The sequence below is a fragment of the Lepisma saccharinum genome, chromosome 8, assembly GCF_977018435.1.
Source record: "Lepisma saccharinum chromosome 8, izLepSacc3.1, whole genome shotgun sequence".
In the NCBI taxonomy this organism is placed as follows: Eukaryota; Metazoa; Arthropoda; class Insecta; order Zygentoma; family Lepismatidae; genus Lepisma; species Lepisma saccharinum.
The window spans coordinates 49,272,935-49,296,105 of NC_139236.1; the positions used below are offsets into that span (position 1 = coordinate 49,272,935).

General features: G+C 43.0%; 1 protein-coding gene across 3 annotated transcripts in view; it reads left to right on the top strand.

The window, feature by feature from the left end:
- Nucleotides 1-23,171, top strand: part of LOC145990988 (proton-coupled amino acid transporter-like protein pathetic) — a 106,276-nt gene that overhangs the window by 52,288 nt on the left and 30,817 nt on the right. For all 3 annotated transcript variants that reach the window (XM_083126619.1, XM_083126617.1, XM_083126618.1), the window contains exons 3-4: nt 297-416; nt 22,927-23,077. In XM_083126619.1, coding sequence (XP_082982745.1) covers nt 297-416; nt 22,927-23,077 — 271 coding nt within the window. The remainder of the gene's footprint in view (nt 1-296; nt 417-22,926; nt 23,078-23,171) is intronic.

Below are 23,171 nucleotides of genomic sequence, written 5' to 3' on the forward strand. Positions count from 1 at the left end.
CAAATAGTCGACTTTCGATCTCGCCACAGAAGTTCACGGGTTCGAATCCCGGCAAAGCTATATGAATGTTGATTGTGTCCCCTTCATCGATTTTTTCCAATCATCATTCGTCGTCGCAATTAGCCGAAATGTTGCGCTCATTAACAAAAGAACAAATGAAAATCATGATCCCCTTACAATCCCTCTCGATTTATTTTTTCTGTACACGTCCCTACCCGTTGGGAATATCACATATTTTCTTGTCTCGTCACGTGCGATTCCAATTACCTAATCGCAACTACTCCATTGCATTTCAGATTGTTGGTGAGGAAACCAGAGAGGAGCGTCGAAGATGGCGACGTTGGAAAACAAATTGACCGAATCCCGGCAGAAAAATTCGACCCTTTCAAAGCGAGGGTCGTGGAACATCCTACGTCGTGAGTATTCTTTTTCTGTGGTCATGTTCATGTAGTAGCAATATTCCTGGTCTGAGAATGTTGTATCAATGACCTCTTTGTAACAGGATTTCTGTATTTTGAGAAGTATAAATAATGGCAACTTCCATAGTTCACATACAAGTTTACACTATAGAACCATAAATATCAATTACCAAAATTTTCAGTCTCGTGAAAAACTCGTTATTTGTCGATTATTATGACTATATCAAAAATTTTGTTCTTTCAATTCGGTTACTTTGTAACGAGTGCACTCACGGTCCCCGAAATGACGTGTCAATCATACCCCGGCACGGGGCCAAACGTCGTTATGCGTACGGGAAACCGGTCGTGACTCACGGTCCAGTTATCAAGTTCGGTACTGAGACGGTCGTTTATTGTCATACTATTGCGAGGCGGAGATTAATACCTTGAAATGTTACACTGTTTCGTTTACCTTTGATATGTAGATTCGAACATTCATAAAACACTAATAGCATAATATCTGGTACCTGAAAAACGTCAAATAACAACACTGACGAACGGTAAAAAGTGAATATATATTGTAACAACAAAAAAAATATTGCAATCAACAACTGTTTACAAAGCCTCCTCACTCTCACAACATTCACTCTATCTCTCTTTCACACACATGAGGTATTTTTACATGTGAAGTATGGATACAATTCATGGATCTCATTAACATCATTCCTTTTAATTTTTTAACCTTTATGTGAATTTAGGGCATTTGTCTGCCAGCTCCTGTGCTCTTTTAAATTAACTTAAGATGCCAGCCCTCGGAAAGCGGTTAACTAAGACAATTGGGTCGGCGTGGTTAAATCTTTCGTTCCAATGAACGTATGCATCCAGTCGACATTATACAAGTTTCTCGGACGGGGGTATTACACACAAGCCTCTCTCGTCCAATGAGAACAACTACTCAATTACATAGTGATGCAAAAACTTAATTGGCTCCAGCTGCCGGAATACACAAATCAATCGTCGGCGCGAGCAAAAATTACCTTAAAAACCACTATGCAACATATAATACTATTTCACGCACACGACCTTGCAATAAAAACAACTACGCTTTCCACAATTAAAAAGGACTCATCAGTCAACTATTGACGAATTAAATGGCGCGACGGGGCGGTCAGTTACACAAGAAATGGAGCACACTTTGACAATTCATACTAAATATTAAAGAAATGAAATGGAGCTTCTAACCCTGAATGCAGACAATTAAATTAGAACATCTGAACATGAAATTACCCCTTTTTATAACAATACCAAAACAATTTTTAGGCGCGGAAGTTAGGTTTGGGTTTTCCTGAGTAACTTTGCAAATAAGTGAGACGTCGGCGTTAACTGTACGGTGTTGATAATAACGGCGCACGTTTACATGTACATGAGACCCTCTGAAGTATACTGTACCAGACTCTGCTACATGGCGTGGTCCTTCATCTCTCCTGGACGCGGGACTTGCACACGGTTCCTTTGTGGCGAAATTGTCCTCCGAGGTCGATCGCGACGAAGAATAATTGCGACGATCTGGTGTACTTGCACCTCCTTAGTACTTCGGGCGTTCCTCTTGCCACTAGCGTCGGATGTACGTGGTCACGCGCCGGTCAGGAATCTCTCCAGTGTCGGGCATCAATTGGACGTCGATCTGCAATCATCTCTCTCTGGTGACATGCTTCGTTTGGGCGTCGTTCTGGAATCGTCCTTCCCTCTCTCTCTCTGGTAACGAGCTTCGGTTGGAACGTCGGTCTGGAAACGTCCTTCGGGCTTTGGGCAGTGGTTGGTTTTGGCGTCGTCTGGCTGGCTTCGGCGTCGTTGCAGGCGTCAGGGAAGCGACGCCCCCCTTCTCTATCTTCTTTAGCCCTCCATCCTTATGTAGTCCACGCTTGGCAAAAACAAATCACCGCGTAATCTTCACCAAAATAAGGCGCACACTGGTAACTCTCTATCTCCGATTCGTTCACGGTACGTAAGGAAACAAAGTTCACGGACACAAAACAATGATCACGCGAGAGTGTAGCGCGGAGATGCTCTCTCTATGAAATCCGGGTAAAAACTGTGTCTGGGATGGTAGCACCGCATATATATAAGAGATTCAAATTCGTCCGTTGAAACCCACGCTAAGGTAGCTTGGCTTCGCTTTCTCAGGGGATGGAAATGACCTCTGTCCATTGTCTTGAAACGCGGTCAGCGACGCGTCGTCGATCCTTGCAGGCTTGAGCTCCAGCTGATCTCTCTGGTCATCCGTGAACATGGGTTCGAACGCCCGCTGCGACTCGAGCCCGGTAGCGGCGAAAATAATCTTTCCTTATCTCCGCGTTGGTGCAAATATGTCATGTTCTAAGCGGCGGCTGTCACTCAAGAAAAACCCGTCCCCAGCTTCCGACGTCTGGCTCGGATACAAGTTTTATTCACAAAATAAACAACCTCACACTTTCAAGTTGGTGCATATAATGAATCAATAAACAAAAAATAATTTATATCGAACTGCGTTTCATATGTCACTAGATACCGTGACATCTCGCCCTCCTTCCGATCAAAAATTCTGTAGGCGAATAAAATTTTTCACTACTCAGGGGCATGAAATTTTGACTACAAATTTTTTAACACCCTGTACAAGAAAAGTAAACCAGTTCGATAACACAAAACACATGATAAAAATGATACCTCCAATTTTCATAATCAATATGCATATTATACACTCAATAATTTACACAAAAATAGGATAAATATACCTCACATCCTTATCAGAATTTAAACCAAAGACTCGCTTGTGCTTTTATATCGCGCTAACCACTCTTGGCGCTTTTCGTCGGAGCAGTTCCACCTTTTGCAGTTCTCTGCATGTTGCGGCGCTAGCGTTTTTCCGGTGGTGCAATCTACCAGTTCAAGTATGTTAGTGGCTAGCTTGCTCTTACAGAAATACGGCCCGTCGTACATAAAAAACAGCTTCTTTATCTTTCCCTCAATTTGCGAGCTGAGTCCGTGATTTTTCACGAACACGAGGTCACCTGCTTTAACCCCTGCGCCGTCTCGTGCCCTCTTCTCGTTTGCTGTTTGTCTTGCCTTCCTCGTCCTTTCCACGGCCATTAAGACCTTTTGGTTGGCCGTTAGGTCGTGGTCGCCCTCCTTGAGACCGAAGTGGCGGATTACGTCTCTTCGCTGCGTGCTGCCCCACTGAAGCTCTGCGGGCGCGAAACCTAGGGTGTCTGACTCCGTGTTATTGAGAAGGAGCACAATAGATGGAATATGCTTGCTCCATTCGTCATGCTGCTTGTGGCAAAATACTCGCAACAGACGATTCATTTCGCAATGCATGCGCTCTACTTTATTCGCCTGCGGTCGGTAGCTCGGTGTCCATATGGGCTTGACAGCATACTCTTCCAACGTCTTCTTCCATAGGCTACTCGTAAACTGGCCTCCTCGGTCAGTGAGTACGTAGCGTGGGGTCCCCAGGTGTGTGAAGTAGGTGCCGGTTAATTTCTGAAGTAGTACTTTCGTCGTGGTTGTCCGGACTGGGTACGCCATGAGGAAACGGCTGCATCCATCCATAACGGTGAAAATGTACCTCATTCCGTCACTGCTCTTCGGAAGCGGTCCCACGCAGTCTGCGAAGACAATCTCCCGCGGCTTTTCCGCCACTAGCGACGTCGGGTTCTTGGCCGCCTTCGCACGGTTGGGTTTCGTCTGCATGCAGATTACGCAGTCTCGCGCCCATCTCTTCGCATCCTTGCGCATCCCTCTCCAGAAATACAGGTGATCGAGGTGCCTCCACATCTTCTTCCCGCCGAAATGCCCCGACTTGTCGTGCGCCTCTTCTAAGATTTTCTCCCTCGCTTCAGTTGGAACACACAGCCTCAGGCGTTCGGGGTTGTGAACGTCTACCTTGCATAGGATCCCGTTCGAGATAACGAAATGTTCCTTTACGCGTCGCTGGCGGCGGGCTTCGGCGGGTTGCTGACCCTCCAGGATACGGTAGTACTCCCCGGTCTCGGCATCTTCACGCTGCATTTCGACGAATCGCTCACGACTGAAGACGGTTAAGTACGGGGAATCAAATTGCATGAGATTCACGCGCACCTTGGTTAGCCCCTTTCCTTCGACGTATCTTGACAAGGCGTCTGGAACTACGTTGTCGCGCCCCTTCACATATTCCACATCAAACGAATATTTCTGCAAGTGATGACTCCATCGTGTGAGGCGTCCGCTCCAGTTCTTCGCGCGGTGCAGCCACTGTAGGTTACGGTGGTCTGTCCTTACGACGAAGTGCCCTCCGGCCAGGTAAACATGAAAAATTTCTAGTGCCCAAACTACCGCCAGACACTCGAGCTCGCCGACGGAGTAGTTCCTTTCCGCCCCTCTCAGGGAGCGGCTGGCGTACTGGATGATCCGTTTTTCCCCCTCTTTTTCCTGATACAAGACCGCCCCTAGAGCCGAAATCGAGGCGTCGCTCTGCACATAAAACGTGTCCGAGAGGTCGGCGTGATAAAGGTAAAGCTGCTCACAGACGGCGTCCTTCAGCTTATCCAAGGCTCCTTGGTGTTCGGCTGTCCACTTCCATTTTTTCCCTTGCTTCAGAAGTTCGAAGAGTGGGCTCGCAATGTCACTGAAATTCGGAACGAAGCGGCGGTGCCACGTGAATATTCCCAGCAGGCGCTGCACTCCTTTTCTGGTCGTGGGGGCTTCTAGTTTCCGGATCGTCTCGAACTTCGCTGGATCTTGCCTCACACCTTTTTCATCTATCACGTGTCCCAAAAACTTCACCTCTGATTGGAAAAAGGCTGACTTTTCGAGCTTGATCGTCATTCCCGCTTCTCGCAACTTGGTGAAGATGATGCTCAGATGTTCAAAATGTTCCGCCACATCCCTCGAAAAGCACAATATATCGTCCACGTACCACAGGCAAAAATCTTTGACTTCGTCCCCTAGTACCTCCGCCATGGCGTGCGTGAAGGCCTGCACCCCGTTTGATATGCCAAAAGGAACTACAGTAAATTCATACAGGTTATCCTCAAACCCGAAGGCGGTGTATGGCATGCTTTCTTCCGTTAGAGATATTTGCCAAAATCCAGACAGCATGTCTATCTTAGAGAATACCTTTTTGTCGTGGAACAACTGCAGGGTGTCTTGTAATTTTAATGTCCGGACGCGCTCTAACTTGCACCTTTGGTTCAATCCGCGGAAGTCGCCACAAATTCTAAGGCTACCGTCATTTTTTTTCACAACTAGGAGGGGATTTACATGAACCGCACGTGACTTTCTTATGACGCCCCATTCCAACATCTGCTGCAACTGCCGACGCACTTCCGGGCGGTGCGTAAAAGCGATGGGGTAAGGTTTGCTGACTACCGGTTTTTCTCCCTCAACGACGATTTCGTGCACGTATTTGTTACACCTCCCCGGTAGCTCGGCGAGAACGACGGCGTTTTCCTCCAATAGTTCGGCGAAGACTCTCTTCTCTCCTATGGTGAGGCTTCCGCAGGAGGCTACCGTTGAATCCACTTTCTCTTTAAGCTTCTCGTGGTGGTTGACCTCGGTGCACAATGCGACGTTTGGCTGGAACTCGCTCTCTTCTCCTTCCCCGGGCTTCATGAACTCGACGTGAAACTCCTCGTCGCGATTAGCCAGAGTTACGAAATGCTTGCCGATGTTCAGAACCGAGGCATATCGACTGAGGAAATCCATCCCGATTAACAAGTCGACAGACAAAGACTGGACCACCAAAACTTCAACTTCTACAGGGTGATCGTTCATGAACGCATGCAGAACTGTGTGTCCAAGCGGCTTCTCTCTCGCTTTCCCGGAAAAATCTACGAGCCTGAAATCTCGTAGGTGGCGAAGTTGTGGCCGGCGTACCCCTTCTGTTACTCTCCGCCATGTTGCCTCGGAACAAAGGCTTGCCTCGCATCCCGTATCCAGAAGTCCAGTTACCACCTCGTTTCCAACTCGCAGCTCCACTAACGGTGATCTCGTAGGCCAATGGTCCTCGCGTTTCTCCTCCGCATCCTCATCGCCGTGCATATCTTCGCCCAACCAGGCAGCTCGAATCCGGATTGGCGTGGTTTTTTCTCCTGGGTGGTTTGGCTCGAATTTAGGTGGGTTGGGTGCAGTCTGTCCCGCATCTGAGCCCTGACGCGAGACTCCTAACGGTTTCCCGTGTGGTGGTAATTCGACGGCCCCGGCTGCGGTGATCCATGTCTCGAACCCGGGCCGTTCGCATTCCTAGTCGGGGTCCTCTGGACCCCCATCTGGCCGCGTCTTGTGTTCTCACTGTCAGAACGCGGGCTCCCCGGTCTACTGTCCGGATGACGTTGGTAACAGCCGTTGCTTACCCGCCCGTTGAAGAAGTTGTTGTTGTCGCTGTTGCCATGGTGTCCCGGCGACCTACGACTCGGTCCACCTCGACGTCTCCTTCCTCGGCACTGGCGTCTGCGTCGCGGTGAAGGCGGATTGTCTAGAAAACGGCTTACTTCGGCTCCTGGAGCGTGTTGCTGCCCACCGTATCTTTGCTGGACCAGATGGACGCGTGGATGCTTATTTCCTCGGCTTCCTTCGTCCTCCGGTCGTCTCCTTTTGTTCCATCTGTCACTCCGCGTCCTCTCCCGTTCCTCCTCGCACTGGTTCAGGTTCTCTAGCGTGAGTGACATGGCCTCTGCATCGAAAACGCACGCCCCGTTGAGATGCCGTCTTATCTCTTGCGGGTAATGATAAATTAGGGCCGCAATTATCTCCGACGTGGTCATCTGTGGCTGGAGAGCTTGGAACTCATTGAACTTACGCCAGAAATATTGCGAAAAAGTAAGTCCCCCGTTCCTGTCGTACCTCTCGTTCCTCAGCTGGATGAGCATCCTTTCCACTTGCATAGGGCGCTGAAAGTGTGTCAGGAACGCTTCCCTAAACGCCGAGTATGAATGAAAGTGTCTTTCATTCCGATCCAGCCAGTTCTTTGCCCGATCTTGCATTAGGCCTTTCAGGACGAGTAATCGCTCCGCATCCGCAAGTCCTAACTCCCGCGCTGTTGCTTCGAATTCCTCGATGAAGGCAGACGGCAAAATCCTGTCGGCCCCGGAGAACTTCTTGAAATGTTTCTTATATTCCGGCGGGAACAGAGCTCTTCTCGTTGGTGCTGGTTCAGACCGTATATCTTCCCGGTTTGAAGTTTGGGCTTCGAACGGTCGCGGCGATGGATAATGTAGTCCAGGTTCCACTTCGCTTCCCCCGTTGACAAGCGTAGTCGGTCTTGCGTCACTCGCGCGCCTTGAAGACGAGTGGGCCGCAGGTGGCTGTGGTGACGTCATAGCTGCCGCCTCTCGCGATGATCCCGGAACGTCGGCTACGTTTAGTCGTTCCAGTTTGTCCTCTATTTCCTTTATTTTTTCGGAATTCCCTTCCGCTAGACTCGCTGCTCGCCGTACCTGTCGCTCGAGGGCATCGTTGCTCCGATTACAGGCTGACTCCAGCTGTGCACATTGTTGGCCGATGTGTTGCAAAGCTCCTTCCTGTTCACGCACGCTCTGCGCCAGTGTTGCCACCTTGGCTTCCTGTTCATTAAGGCGAGCGTCGGTCCTGGCGATCCTGGATTCGATTCGAGCCTCGGATTCTTGGATCGTCTGAAGGAGTTGTTGCGTTATTTCTTCTCCGGAGGCGCGAAACGTCCCTTGGAGGCGTTCTTCCATCCCTCGTACGTCGGTCTGCATCCTGGTCTCCAACCCCTGGATGTTCGTCTGGACCTCGGTCTGCAATCTGGTTTCCAATCCCTGGATGTTGGCTTGCATCTCGGTCTGCATTCCTTGCATGTTGGCTTGCATCCTGGTTTCCATTCCTTGCATCTCGGTCTGCATTCCTTGCATGTTGGTCCGCATCTCGGTCTGCATCCTGGTTTCCATTCCTTGCATGTTGGTCTGCATTCCCTGGAGCATCTGGAGAACCAGCTGGAATTGGTTGGCACCACTGCCACTTCCTACGTCATCTTCTTCCTTGCTGTGGTCGTTGTCCGCACGTGACGATGTACCCCCCTGGGCACTTGGTATCTCCCTTTCCATTCCTGGCGGGCTCTTGCACTGGAGACAAACCGGTCCGGAATCTCCCTCGCTGTCGACTTCGAAATCATAAAATTCCTGCCCACAAACCTTGCAAACCATCATGACGTCACTCTTGTTCAAACAGTCTATGCGACGATTTCTTAATCTCATGAAGGCCTTTCCTTAATTATCTGCTCAATCTTCTGTCGCACTTAGGAACAGTTACGCAAACTTACGCGAGCTCACACAAAATGTGAATTACGAATCGATACATGAAAAGAAAAAGGAGGTCCGTCGGGAATCCCTTATCCCGCAACTAAGCCTGATGCCATAAATTATGCCAACAACCAAAAAAGTACAAAAAAAGTACATAAAAATGCCCTATGCAGCTGCCCTTGCTGCTTTCGCCGAAAAAAATATCTGCCCTATTGTTACCAATTACGCCCAATAACGTGTCCTTACACGTGAACCTACGACAAATACATCAAAATAACCCTCGAAATACAAAACGAAAAACACACAAATCATCAGGAACCTAACACAAGAATTTTATGCATGACGTATACAACAATGAAATTTCTACCGCTCTCGCAACCTGGCTTTCCTGGAAAGACATGACAAAAGTTGCCGTCCCATGTTCGCGGCGTCAAATGTAACGAGTGCACTCACGGTCCCCGAAATGACGTGTCAATCATACCCCGGCACGGGGCCAAACGTCGTTATGCGTACGGGAAACCGGTCGTGACTCACGGTCCAGTTATCAAGTTCGGTACTGAGACGGTCGTTTATTGTCATACTATTGCGAGGCGGAGATTAATACCTTGAAATGTTACACTGTTTCGTTTACCTTTGATATGTAGATTCGAACATTCATAAAACACTAATAGCATAATATCTGGTACCTGAAAAACGTCAAATAACAACACTGACGAACGGTAAAAAGTGAATATATATTGTAACAACAAAAAAAATATTGCAATCAACAACTGTTTACAAAGCCTCCTCACTCTCACAACATTCACTCTATCTCTCTTTCACACACATGAGGTATTTTTACATGTGAAGTATGGATACAATTCATGGATCTCATTAACATCATTCCTTTTAATTTTTTAACCTTTATGTGAATTTAGGGCATTTGTCTGCCAGCTCCTGTGCTCTTTTAAATTAACTTAAGATGCCAGCCCTCGGAAAGCGGTTAACTAAGACAATTGGGTCGGCGTGGTTAAATCTTTCGTTCCAATGAACGTATGCATCCAGTCGACATTATACAAGTTTCTCGGACGGGGGTATTACACACAAGCCTCTCTCGTCCAATGAGAACAACTACTCAATTACATAGTGATGCAAAAACTTAATTGGCTCCAGCTGCCGGAATACACAAATCAATCGTCGGCGCGAGCAAAAATTACCTTAAAAACCACTATGCAACATATAATACTATTTCACGCACACGACCTTGCAATAAAAACAACTACGCTTTCCACAATTAAAAAGGACTCATCAGTCAACTATTGACGAATTAAATGGCGCGACGGGGCGGTCAGTTACACAAGAAATGGAGCACACTTTGACAATTCATACTAAATATTAAAGAAATGAAATGGAGCTTCTAACCCTGAATGCAGACAATTAAATTAGAACATCTGAACATGAAATTACCCCTTTTTATAACAATACCAAAACAATTTTTAGGCGCGGAAGTTAGGTTTGGGTTTTCCTGAGTAACTTTGCAAATAAGTGAGACGTCGGCGTTAACTGTACGGTGTTGATAATAACGGCGCACGTTTACATGTACATGAGACCCTCTGAAGTATACTGTACCAGACTCTGCTACATGGCGTGGTCCTTCATCTCTCCTGGACGCGGGACTTGCACACGGTTCCTTTGTGGCGAAATTGTCCTCCGAGGTCGATCGCGACGAAGAATAATTGCGACGATCTGGTGTACTTGCACCTCCTTAGTACTTCGGGCGTTCCTCTTGCCACTAGCGTCGGATGTACGTGGTCACGCGCCGGTCAGGAATCTCTCCAGTGTCGGGCATCAATTGGACGTCGATCTGCAATCATCTCTCTCTGGTGACATGCTTCGTTTGGGCGTCGTTCTGGAATCGTCCTTCCCTCTCTCTCTCTGGTAACGAGCTTCGGTTGGAACGTCGGTCTGGAAACGTCCTTCGGGCTTTGGGCAGTGGTTGGTTTTGGCGTCGTCTGGCTGGCTTCGGCGTCGTTGCAGGCGTCAGGGAAGCGACGCCCCCCTTCTCTATCTTCTTTAGCCCTCCATCCTTATGTAGTCCACGCTTGGCAAAAACAAATCACCGCGTAATCTTCACCAAAATAAGGCGCACACTGGTAACTCTCTATCTCCGATTCGTTCACGGTACGTAAGGAAACAAAGTTCACGGACACAAAACAATGATCACGCGAGAGTGTAGCGCGGAGATGCTCTCTCTATGAAATCCGGGTAAAAACTGTGTCTGGGATGGTAGCACCGCATATATATAAGAGATTCAAATTCGTCCGTTGAAACCCACGCTAAGGTAGCTTGGCTTCGCTTTCTCAGGGGATGGAAATGACCTCTGTCCATTGTCTTGAAACGCGGTCAGCGACGCGTCGTCGATCCTTGCAGGCTTGAGCTCCAGCTGATCTCTCTGGTCATCCGTGAACATGGGTTCGAACGCCCGCTGCGACTCGAGCCCGGTAGCGGCGAAAATAATCTTTCCTTATCTCCGCGTTGGTGCAAATATGTCATGTTCTAAGCGGCGGCTGTCACTCAAGAAAAACCCGTCCCCAGCTTCCGACGTCTGGCTCGGATACAAGTTTTATTCACAAAATAAACAACCTCACACTTTCAAGTTGGTGCATATAATGAATCAATAAACAAAAAATAATTTATATCGAACTGCGTTTCATATGTCACTAGATACCGTGACAACTTTATGTAACTTTTCTACGCCTCGGATTAATCGCGACGATGAAACTATTGATTTTCTTTTTAGTTTACTTCACTTTCTGTTACTTTAGGCTAATCGTGAAGATATGACGATGAAACTGAATGATGAATTAATGAAAAGGATGATGGAACAAATACAGTAATACATGTATGCCGTATTCAGGATTGGTAGTATAGAAAGGTAAATCGGGCAAAATCAACGAGCTCAGCATCACAAGAATACTAACTTGAAAGTTCCTTCAGATAAAAAAAAAAATCGATAAAGCAGGACATATTATGAATAATCGCATGTAAAGGAAGCTATTGCTCTTTCCATACTAGAATAAAAAAATATGCACCAATTTTAAAAAAAATAAAATTCCGATTTTCATACATATTTTTTAAGCTCTACTCCCTATTTACGTTTGTGAATTGTGCTTGCTCCACGTGTATTTAGCATCTGAATCTAGAGAAGTAAATTCGTATTGCATAATGTAGCAATGAAATATTAATATATCATGTGAAAGTTACACGTGCTAAAGTAATATAATCGAAAGGGATTATTGTCCCTTCGGTCAAATAAATTCCCCCACTGCTTCGGTGGCACCGCACATGTTTTGAGGCTAGTAATATCTAGATTATGAAATCTATCAGTCTAACTCATCTAAATCCCTGACAGAAGTAAAATCTTAATGTATAATATATCATTAATGAATTACAAATAATATCATTAATGAATTACTAATAATATCATTAATGAATTAGAATTACTAATATATCATGGACAATTTATGCGTTCGAACGTTACACAATCGAAATGAATTTGTTTGTCCCTATAGAAAAGAAGGGTCAAATATTTTCCCTCCACTGCTTGGGTGGTACGGAACCTGTTTTGAAGCTAGCAATATTACGAAGCTGGGCTAGCCGATCAGTCTGAAAATACTTTCAAAGTTGGCGAAAAGTAATGCTTATTAAATTCTAAGCTAACTTGGAATTCTGAATATCATTTTAGTTAAATGTATGTTTATTAGCGATAACTGTGTAATGAAGGGTAAACTGTACTGATAAGTCTAGCCTCTATGCACAACAGTCGCTATACTTCGACCCGGGAAAAAGAGAAAAAATACGACTGAGGTTGTTTTATTTTAATGATAACAGGTGGTGGTTGTGCAGTATGTATGGAAGGACAACCCTCTCGCTTTCAGTATCTTACTCAAATGACAGAACAATAAACGAACATACAGTTAATTTCATATATATAATGATTATTCGCACTAACCTCTTTCTTCATCTGATGAAGGGAAGTCAAAATAATTATTTCTTGACTGGTTGATAAATCAATAGCTTATCAACTCAGTTGAATTATCGTTCGATGTGCTACTATCCTCACTGTTCTGATAAGAATAGCAATGAAACAACTCTATACGAAAATAACACTTAATATACAAACTGCAGGAAAATTTACAATTCCGTCTCGTGAATTATTAGTCAGAACAATTTGCCAATTGAGATTCCAAAGCGTTGGTTCAAGTTTTCTTCCCGCTAGCTACACTTGATCCCAACCAGTGGTGCCAGCACATACGATAAACAGTTGCTGAATTATTACTCAAATGTAACTAAGCCAAGCGTCAGGTTAACATTGCAGCAGGTTTTATGTATCAATCCGCGCGAGAACTGAGCTCAGAATCTTCCGTGCCAGTCTTTCCTCAACCGCCGAGCTGCTTACATCGGAGACACTGAGAAAATCTACAGTATTGCCAACCGCACAACACATCAAAACCCGCATGCATGTCAAGTGGATTGTATTTTTGCTTCTCTTTGTCTCCTGAAACATAACATTTTAAAAGTACTTTCTGCGCATATATTATTTAATAAATGTGTCATTAATATAAGAGCGAAACAACTTCTAAACATGAGAGCATGTGTGTATATTTCGAGCACGCAAAAATAAAAATAAACAAAGATAAAAGTAAACAACGATAGGCCCCTCTTGAATTTAATGACAAATTATTGTTTTTGGTTTAGAAAGAAATAGATTTATGAAAAACTTGGTTGCTTCGTTCGCAATACATCCGTTACTGTAAGACACACGCACTTCAAGTTGTACCACCAAAAAAGCATGATTTGTTATTGGTGATATATACAATCAGGTGCATTGTCTGTCGCTATTACTCTGGTTTCAATTTATGAATCACTTCACTAAACCAGGATTCAAATCTTGGTCTGTCCATTTCTTGCTGATAATCACCCTTCCCTTTCTTTGCGCGGAACAGTAAATATGCGCCTTCAACAAAGCTTTCATTGCCGCCAGTGGGTGAAACAATAAGCCTCCCCCTTCCCCTCATCGTCGGTTTCTTCAGCCCTGGCGGTGGTTTTGCATGGTGGTATCCTTCCATGTTTTATTACCCCTTCCCCCACCCACCGAGTTGAAGGACGTCTCGTCCAAATAATAAACATGTTTCTTCTCACTGCGATATATTTTAATACCGCGGAGATTCTTTTGTCGTCAAACAACAAACAATCGTTTCCTCTTGCTAAACTCAAACCGCAAATCATTCAACACCCGTGATACAATTCGTGTGCACATTGACGGCAAATCACCTCACGCCCTGTTTTACTTTGATCTTGTTGCCGCAAGGAGGATTATGCATTTAAAACAACTTGCTTGACTTTGAAGAACATTTCCTTTCGGATGAAGCCCAAAATAACATTCGGGTAAAACCGCGCGCTGAACAGGAGATTCAGCCATTCTCGCCGCTCTACAATAAACATAGGGTTAAAATAGTGGGAGGTGCAACACTGGTATCAGCGATTTCACGCGCTCTGCAACGCATTCAGTCTCGCTCGACTCGCTCTAAAGTTTCAATGTCTCTTCAACGCATTACAGATTCGAGTTGGCGAATCTGCGGTTCTAAGTTCGTCTGCACAGTGATTGCAACCAATTAAGTCCATACCTGCTAATCAATGTATTATTTTGTCTGTATATTACAAATTAAATAACTGTTTTCTTGCAAGTATGCAGTTGTGTCGGAATAGAACCCGTCTCAGTGGAACTATATTCTTGCGCGCACGTTTGGATCTACATATGCTAAAACCTGCTGCAAGGTTGACCTGACGCAGGGCTCTGACTGTTCGCAAGAAAACTTTTCCGATAGAGGCGCTGGGGTGGTAGTCTGTAGATAATTTTTTTTGTATTATTTGTTAATTTTACGCTAGAACTCGAAGTAGTTGCCGAAGTATAATTTCTACCTAAATTGATAAACACAACCAATTACGCGTAAACTTTACGATAATGTAACAAGGAAGTTTTGGTCAAATCCATTCTGAAGTCATATTTTGTTCACAGTAATTACAAAGTCAATCCATTTACTGTCAATTGTTAGCCTCCGTTGCTCGTTGAATATACATTCTGGATAAAATACACGTCAGGGGTCCCCGGTTCGAATCTCGGCCTGGGCATGGGTGTTCCTTGTGAGTATTCCTGCATCAATTTCATGATATCATCACTCTGTACTACTGCAAGAGCCTCGTCTGCACAGTTCTCTAGGACAGTTCCAGTGGCGTCGCAAGATAATTTTGTTCATGTGGGTAATCTGCTTAGATGATAATGGTGTCAGGGGTACCAAGATTCGACCCCTTCTATCCAGTTTCTTTTACCTTCTTACTCCCTATATTTTTTCCTTTTTCTATCGTACTCTCTTTCTCTCTTTTTCGTCATGTTTATTTTACTTTCAATTTTCCCCTCTCCCCCTCCTGTTCCTTTTTCATTCAATTTCTCTCTACCTTTCATCCTGTTTATTTTACTTTCAAATTTCCTCTCCCCCCCCCCTCTGTTCCTTTTATTTCAATTTTCCTCTCTCTCTTTCTCTGTTTATTTTTCATTCTATCTTTCCTCCTTCCTCTGTCTGAGCATTTTAATTCATTCTTCATTCCACTGATTATCCCTTTCTAGCAATTTCCGTAGCAATCATTCTAACAAGCCACGGCCAAATTCCGGTACCTGGGATTTCCTATCATGATTTAATTCACGTATCATATAACATCCGCGTTCCAAAATTTAAGCCTAAACAAGTATCTTACAGGGACATAAAGAACGTTGATGAAACCCGCTTGAACGAAGACGCTGCACTCGTTCCGTGGCACGTAATTAGCACGTTACCAACATTGGACGAATAAATACATTTATTCTTGAACTGTTCAATAAACATGCTCCCGTTAGAAAGAAACGGGTCTCACGTCCCCCCGCCCCCTGGCTGACGGACGACGTACGTCGACTTATGGTCATGAGAGACAGAGCTTACACCAAATACAGAAATGATGTAAAAAAAGGTAACTCTAGCACATGCAGCTTCGAAAATTATAGAACCCTGAGGAACCGCTGCAATCAGGAGGTAAGAAAAGTCAAGCGCCGATTCGCATACGAATTGCTCAACCACCAAAATAAACCGGACGTTCTATGGAAAAAGTTGAAAATTCTAGGTGTTGGGAAACAGAAAAAGGACGACTACATTCCTAAGTTTGCACCAGATGTACTGAATAATCATTTTTGTGACCTCCCGACTATTGAAAATAATGTTAAACGTGAAACTATTCGGAACATCGCAACGCACTCCACAAATGCTCCAAAATTTTGCTTTTCCAGGATTTCGCCGGAACACGTTAGAAAATCTTTACTTAAGATAAAATCGTCGGCCGTAGGAGTAGATGAAGTTTCCATTCTCATGATCAAAAAAATCCTCCACCATGTCCTTATTCCCATCACGGACATATTCAATTTCTCCTTGCTTTCTGACACATTTCCGTCGCTTTGGAAACTCGCCCAGGTACGCCCTATACCTAAAACAAGCAACGAAATCAATTTAAACAATTTTAGACCAATCAGCATCCTCCCAGCTCTGTCTAAGGCTCTAGAACATCTTATTAGTGGTCAAACCCGTGACTTTCTAGCACGAAATAACCTAATAAACCAGTTTCAATCTGGGTTCCGTAGCAACCACAGTACATGCACGGTTCTCTTCAACGTAACCGACGACATTAGGTTAGCTATGGACAATCGACAACTTACAATCCTTGTTCCTCTCGATTTTACCAAAGCTTTCCAAACCATTGATCACGAAATTTTACTCACAAAACTATCATCACTATTCAGCTTCTCGAACTCTATGGTTAACTGGTTCCGTTCCTACCTGTCTGGACGTCAACAATGTGTCGTCGACCCACATCGAAGATCATCCTGGAAAAGCATCCCCTGTGGCGTCCCTCAAGGCACCGTACTGGGCCCCCTCCTGTTTACACTGTATATTAACGACCTCCCGTCGGTGCTTAATCACTGTAGGTATCACATCTATGCCGATGACTTTCAATTATACTTTTCTTTCCCACCTCAAGAAATATTGAATGCAACCGAACGTGTAAACAACGACCTGAAAAAAATCAACAAGTGGTCTGTAGACCATGGCTTGCACGTCAACCCGACCAAAACCCAGTGTATGCTCGTAGGCTCCCCAAAGATTCTGAACAGAATTAACGAATTAAATCTCCCTAATCTTACGGTCAACGATAAACACTTGCCTCTCTCTACCACGGTTAAAAATCTGGGAATTACGCTAAACAATAATCTTACCTGGAGAGAACACGTAAACTCCGTGTGTAAAAGAGCTTTCGGTGCACTACACTCTCTTTACCGGCTTAAAAACATCTTCCCCGAACGTATAAAAACCAAACTTGTCCAATCTCTTGTTTTTCCTATTATTGATTACTGTGACCCTGTTTACTCGGACGTTAATCGCGAGCAAGCTAAACGCCTTCAGCGAATCCAGAACGCATGTGTCCGCTTCGTTTTCGACATAAAATATTCCGAAAATTTGACACCGTATTATGCGAAGGTCGAGTGGCTGAAATTAAGTGATAAAACTGATTTACCACAACCTTGTCCTACTGTACAAAGCCCTAGAAATAAAAGATCCAAAATACCTTTCCGGGCTGTTTCAATATCTTTCGGACTTTCACTCCCGCAACACCAGATCACGTGAAAAAAATCTCTGTTATCCATCCCTATCCACAGATCTAACTTCTACGCCAATTCGTTTACCATTACCTCTGCAGGACACTGGAACAAACTGCGCCCCGAAATCCAAGCCTCCTCCTCAGTTGTAACATTCAAAAGACAATTAAAATTATACATGCTAAACAATTGGACCTAGGTTAAATTCCCAGAAAGAAATACGTTATACATTTAGCCCGCGAAATATGCTTTCTATGTAGGTACTTGTGTGTGAATGTGTGTGTGTGTGTGTGTGTGTGTGTGTGTGTGCATGTAGAAACTGTAATGCTTTTATTTTTAATTTCTTCTAAGCTACATTTTTCATTGTGTTAGTAAAAATAATGAGCAATGTACGTAATTAATGGTTAATCCAGGGCTTGACTGCTCGTATTCAAACTGTATTGCTTTCATTTTTATTTTCATTTTACTTTCATTACTTTATTTTTCTTTTATTATTTTATTTTTCATTTATCTTTTTTAATGTTTTAATTTATACAATTTACTGCAAAAAATGATCCCTGTAATTAATGGTTAAGTGGAAGAGAAGGCATTAATGCCTTAACATCGCCATGTAAACAAAGTCGTAAATAAATAAATAAATATTTCTATTTTCATAAAGAGTGTAATTAAGAAAGTTATTTTGCGGGCTATTTTGATGGCAACGCTTCTGTGGCAACCTTCCTACTCTCAACAAGTGGCTTTTCAGCCAATTCATAATAAATCCAAATTCATAAAAACGTTTTTTTTTTACATAATCTGTGCAGATTTACGTCACCCTTCACTCTATATTCGTATTTATATAATCGAGGGGGGATTTGAGCAATATCATTTATTGTTAAGATCCTGTTGTCTTGAGGAGATATTGTCAAAGGGAAGACTAAACTAATCTTTGACCTTCAATTGAGCAATCGAACGAAAAATGTTATATCTAAATAGTAATGTGACATCAATTCTTTAAAAGGGTTAGGAAATCTGGAAGGGTCATGGAGATTCCAAAGAGGCTGGAGACATAGAGATATATTTTAATGGCTGAAGATTAACATACGTCACATAATTCAATATGATGAATGAATTGGACAAGAATAGAGTGAATAGGAAAAGCATAAGAGAGTTTGAAAATAACGATTAACGCAGCCAAGAAGAAGATAAAATACCATGAAGTTAATGTAATGCTTTAGTTCCTTAGTTCCGTATCAGATTCGAAAAGATTCCATCAAGTGAAAAGGAATTTGCAGCGACAGACAGCATTCGTCGATGCAATGTTAATCTTTTGTATGCTTGCGTAGGAATTATTCAGAAAGGAATGAGGAAAATCTTTTCTAACCGTGATGTCATTGTCAGACGTTGCAGTTCTTGAAAGTTCATCAGGTACTCGTCAGCATAAACTGAAGGAACTTAACAAGTCTCCTTATCTAAAACCCGTAAAATAGAATCCTTAAGACAGCAACTTTGCATAACCAAAGAAAAGATCGAAGTGGAAAAGAGCTAGAGACTGTATTTCATTCAGAATGGAGATAATATGATCAGCACCACGCTCCGGCAGCCTTTACTTTAGCTCCAGACTTACCCCATTAGTTAGAGGCAGCGTGGGTCCAAGATTCGCTTTCTGACATTGACATTGCAGTAAGAATTTTCAACCAAGATCACCAAGCACGAGAATCGAAACCGGGTCTCCCCCGTGACAGTCATACACCCTACCAACGAACGAAGTATTTTATAATTGAGGATCTCCACCCAAAATGGAGCTGGATCATATATCATTCGTACATATGCCAGATAAATTATTTAGTTATGTAAATTAAGAAAGAGAATAATCATGTTACGATGTATAATTACAAATGTAAAACTAAATAAATATTCGTCTGTTACAGATCAGAATTCATTAAAATATTTCCTTGTAGATTGGGTAAAACGGGAATTAGTCAAGTCTAATTATCTTGTGCAGATATAAGAGGAGAAACTCAGAAGAACCAATAATTATTACTGGCTATAATAGATGCAAGTGAAAGATGGATCAATTGTTTGGAATTGATTCATTGGTTGCATTGTTTCTCTAAGCTCACTTTATGCCCTGATAGGCTAATCGGGACTGGACCTACAGTTTAAAGTGGGATCTGAACTACTGTGCAATGTGCCTCCACCGGGTATCGAACCCTTGATTTTTTGGAGTTTCATTTCAAGCTTAACATTGTTTTCTGTGACAATAATTATGTGCGCATTCTTGCAATTACATTGCAGTCAGGGTGCTAAATCCTAGGGAGGGACAGAGGAATTTCCCTTCCACCAACAATCTTGTCCTAAAAAATCCTCTCCATTAAAAAAGTTCCGGTGGGGGAAGAGTTTTGTTGTAACAATAAAGATAAGCAATAGATTTTTACGTGCAGTATACTTTACTAAGGATGCTATCGAAAAACCAAAAAAGTAGTGTGTTTCGAGAGAGGGAGAATGTGACTCTCCCCCCCTCTCTTTGAAGAGCTCCACACCAATAACAATATATATGCACAATTAACGTAAAACAAAAATGCAAGACAAATATAACCACGAGATCTAAGTGATTTATATTATTTTAAAGCAGTGTGCGTGTGCATGTGCGTGTGTGTGTGTGTGTGAAGATCTTCCTCCCCCAACCAGTCTTCAATGATTCCGCACCCTAATTCCATTTATGAATTATTTTGTAAACTAAACTTTTTTTTATGGTTTCAGTAACTTTCGAGCGGTCCTTTCATTACGTAGCTACGCCGCTGAAATGCGGAAACGTGTCTTGCTAACTGCTTCCCTGGCAATTACAATCAAGAAACAAATTAAGAAATTGACGAAAGGAATGCTCGATTACTGGCAAAGAAACCGCCCGTGCTCTAAGTTCAGTTTTGCCACAATAGCGACGCCACAATAGGCCCTTTATTCAAGTAATTCGAACGTCTACTTTGTTAAGCCAATTAAGCCCCATTAGGACGCTTCCTCCGACGGCGACAGTGTAAGTACCCGTTGAACCCACTTGCTTCTACTTGCAGAACAGCTGCAGTGAACGACCTAACTTGTAAACAACACCATCTTGGTTGAGCGACGACGCCAGAAAAAGAGGGGGAGGCACTGGACAGGGGTGATATTTTCTGCGGTAGGGCAGTATACACCATAATATATCTTCCAAGACCTTTAATTTATGTATACTCTGTCTCGGTTATCTCTGGAGCAAGAGAACGAAAGCAAGTCTCTGCGCCAAGTAGTGACGCGAGACGGCTCCACCAATGAACACGTGAGAGGTAATGGGATTGCGTGGAAGGGAGAAGCGACTGCAGTTACCAGCCTTCGCAGCAGCGTTGTACTGCATAGCTCTGCCACCTCGACCCTCCCCCCTTTCCGTCGGCGCAGGGTTGCTCTACAGATTCCGGGAATAGAGTATAGTGTTTCTTATTTGCTAGGGAGGGCGGTTAGAGAGGGTGTTAGCCATCAGTCCCCCTCCTCTGGCATCGTCACTATCTTGGTTGTATTGCCATCTTCCTCCTAGGAACGTCTTAATTGTCATTTGATTTCAAGCCTGGATTCGGTCGGTTTCTTAACTGTGCTGGAATAGAAGTTAACGATATTGGAGGTTCAGGACATCCCCCAGCGAGTGTAGCTAATGAGCCTACGAACAATGGATAGCGTCAGCAAGAAGGTAAATGATAGGTTCTCGCGTTGAGATGACGTCAGCGGCTCATTTGTTGATTGGAGCTTTCTGGAGTTGAGACTCGCTTCCAAGCTGCATATGCACAACGGAGATATATGTAACGGAAATAATCTCACTTTATGTCTTTTCACATCAAAGAACCTTCCTGGTTCTCTCCGAACAAACAAGACGATTTTACACCTTGACAACTGTTACGATAAAATCTTCAAAGGAGGGGGGGGGGACAAACGGGGGATTCCGAAGTGGGATACATATAGCTAAACTAAATATCGAAAACCCTGTGACGTCATGTTTACGGGTTATCGTTAAGTAATAACGTCTTCGGTGAAGCAGAGAGAGTTAAATGGAAAAAAATTGAGTTAGGGAAAGGAACACAAATTTGAATAGGTGCAAGTGAGAAAGAAATAAAGAAGATCGAAAGAAATAACGAAATAAAGAAATGAACGAGATAAAGGAAAGAGAAGAAATTGAGACAAAACAGAAGAAAATAGTAAAATAAATAATAATAATTAATACTCTGAAAGTTAGCGACAATTATTCTTCATTAGCATGCAATAATTGAACATTACAGTGAGACCCCGATTTTACGTTTCCGGATTTTACATTTTCCCGCATTAAACATTCAATCTTAATCTTTTTTTAATCTTAATGGTTCCAACATTCCAAAATATTATAAAATTTTCCTCGATTTTACATTTTCCCACATATTAAGTTTTAGCAGCTTGGTCCCCTGAAAACGTAAAATCGAGGTTGCACTGTATCAATTGTCTACTGCTTTTAAACTATACTTATTCTAACACTACGTTTAGAAAGAACACCTCCTCTTTTCTTCAGGTGAACAAATTTATTTTTGCCTGTGGTGGTGATCGAACCTACAACAGACATGTGATTTTACCAACTACTCTACGTTGAAAAGTCACGGAACTACCACTCATTTACCCCGTATTTTAAAATTAAAAGCGAATCTAAAAGAACATATAGTTAATTTTTCATCAAATTTTGGGAATGGTTAAAAATGTAGTAATCGCGAATTCTGGAGCAAAAAATTCATACTTAATCAGCATGTTTTGGATAGTATTATCGTATGAGAGTTAAGTTTATGTGCACAATAAGTTCCAAAGAATTGAGATTTTTTTCTCAGGAGCAAAATTCATGGGGAAAAAATTATATTTTAAGTGGGAAATACATTTTTTCTCGGAATTTTCAGGACAACGCTCGAAATCTTATAAATAGGTACACTGCCACACTCTTACCTTAGAAGAGAGATTGATATGTAATTACTGAGCAAGAGATGTCGCTCCAATATTGTCAGCAGCAAAAAAAAAAAAATCCATAATTTGGTTGTATTTCTCTACACAGATTTGAAAACAGTTTTACAATGTTATTTCTCTTGATCCAGAAAATGTATCACTGTCACAATTGTGACGAAGTCGAAGCACATTTTGTCGAACTATTAAGCACATTTTGTCGAACTATTAATACTAGTTACTTTAATTACTATATTCTCTGGAAATAAGTTGCATTTCAAAGTGGGTTAACAAAGGTATAGGTATCTAGCAGGAGTATCTTTTTATGTAAGGTTACTCATGGTCGTACAATTTATTTACAAATGACTATTCAATTATATTATTTTGCACAACTTATCACCTAATAGATAAATGGTATGAGATATACAATCTAGCTATTTTACGGAGGTTTGCTCTCTCTAGTTTAATCGTAAGAATGGCTGAGTGAATAAGCACGTAAGGAAGTTGTATTGCAATGGTACATATTGTTCTATAAATTCATTAAATGTCATTTTATGTACACGTGGTTTATATGGTTTCTTTGCAGTGACTGTGATACGCTAATCCATCTGTTGAAGGGGAGTTTGGGAACAGGGATTCTGGCTATGCCTCATGCCTTCAAGAATGCTGGTCTCACATTTGGAGCCTTTTCCACGTTCTTCGTAGCTTTAGTGTGCACTCACTGTATGTATATATTGGTAAGTAATGAAACCAAACATAATAGTATGGTTACAATTCTGGTCATTGATACGGAAACGAATTTTCTTTCAATTTCTTGGCATATATTTTCGG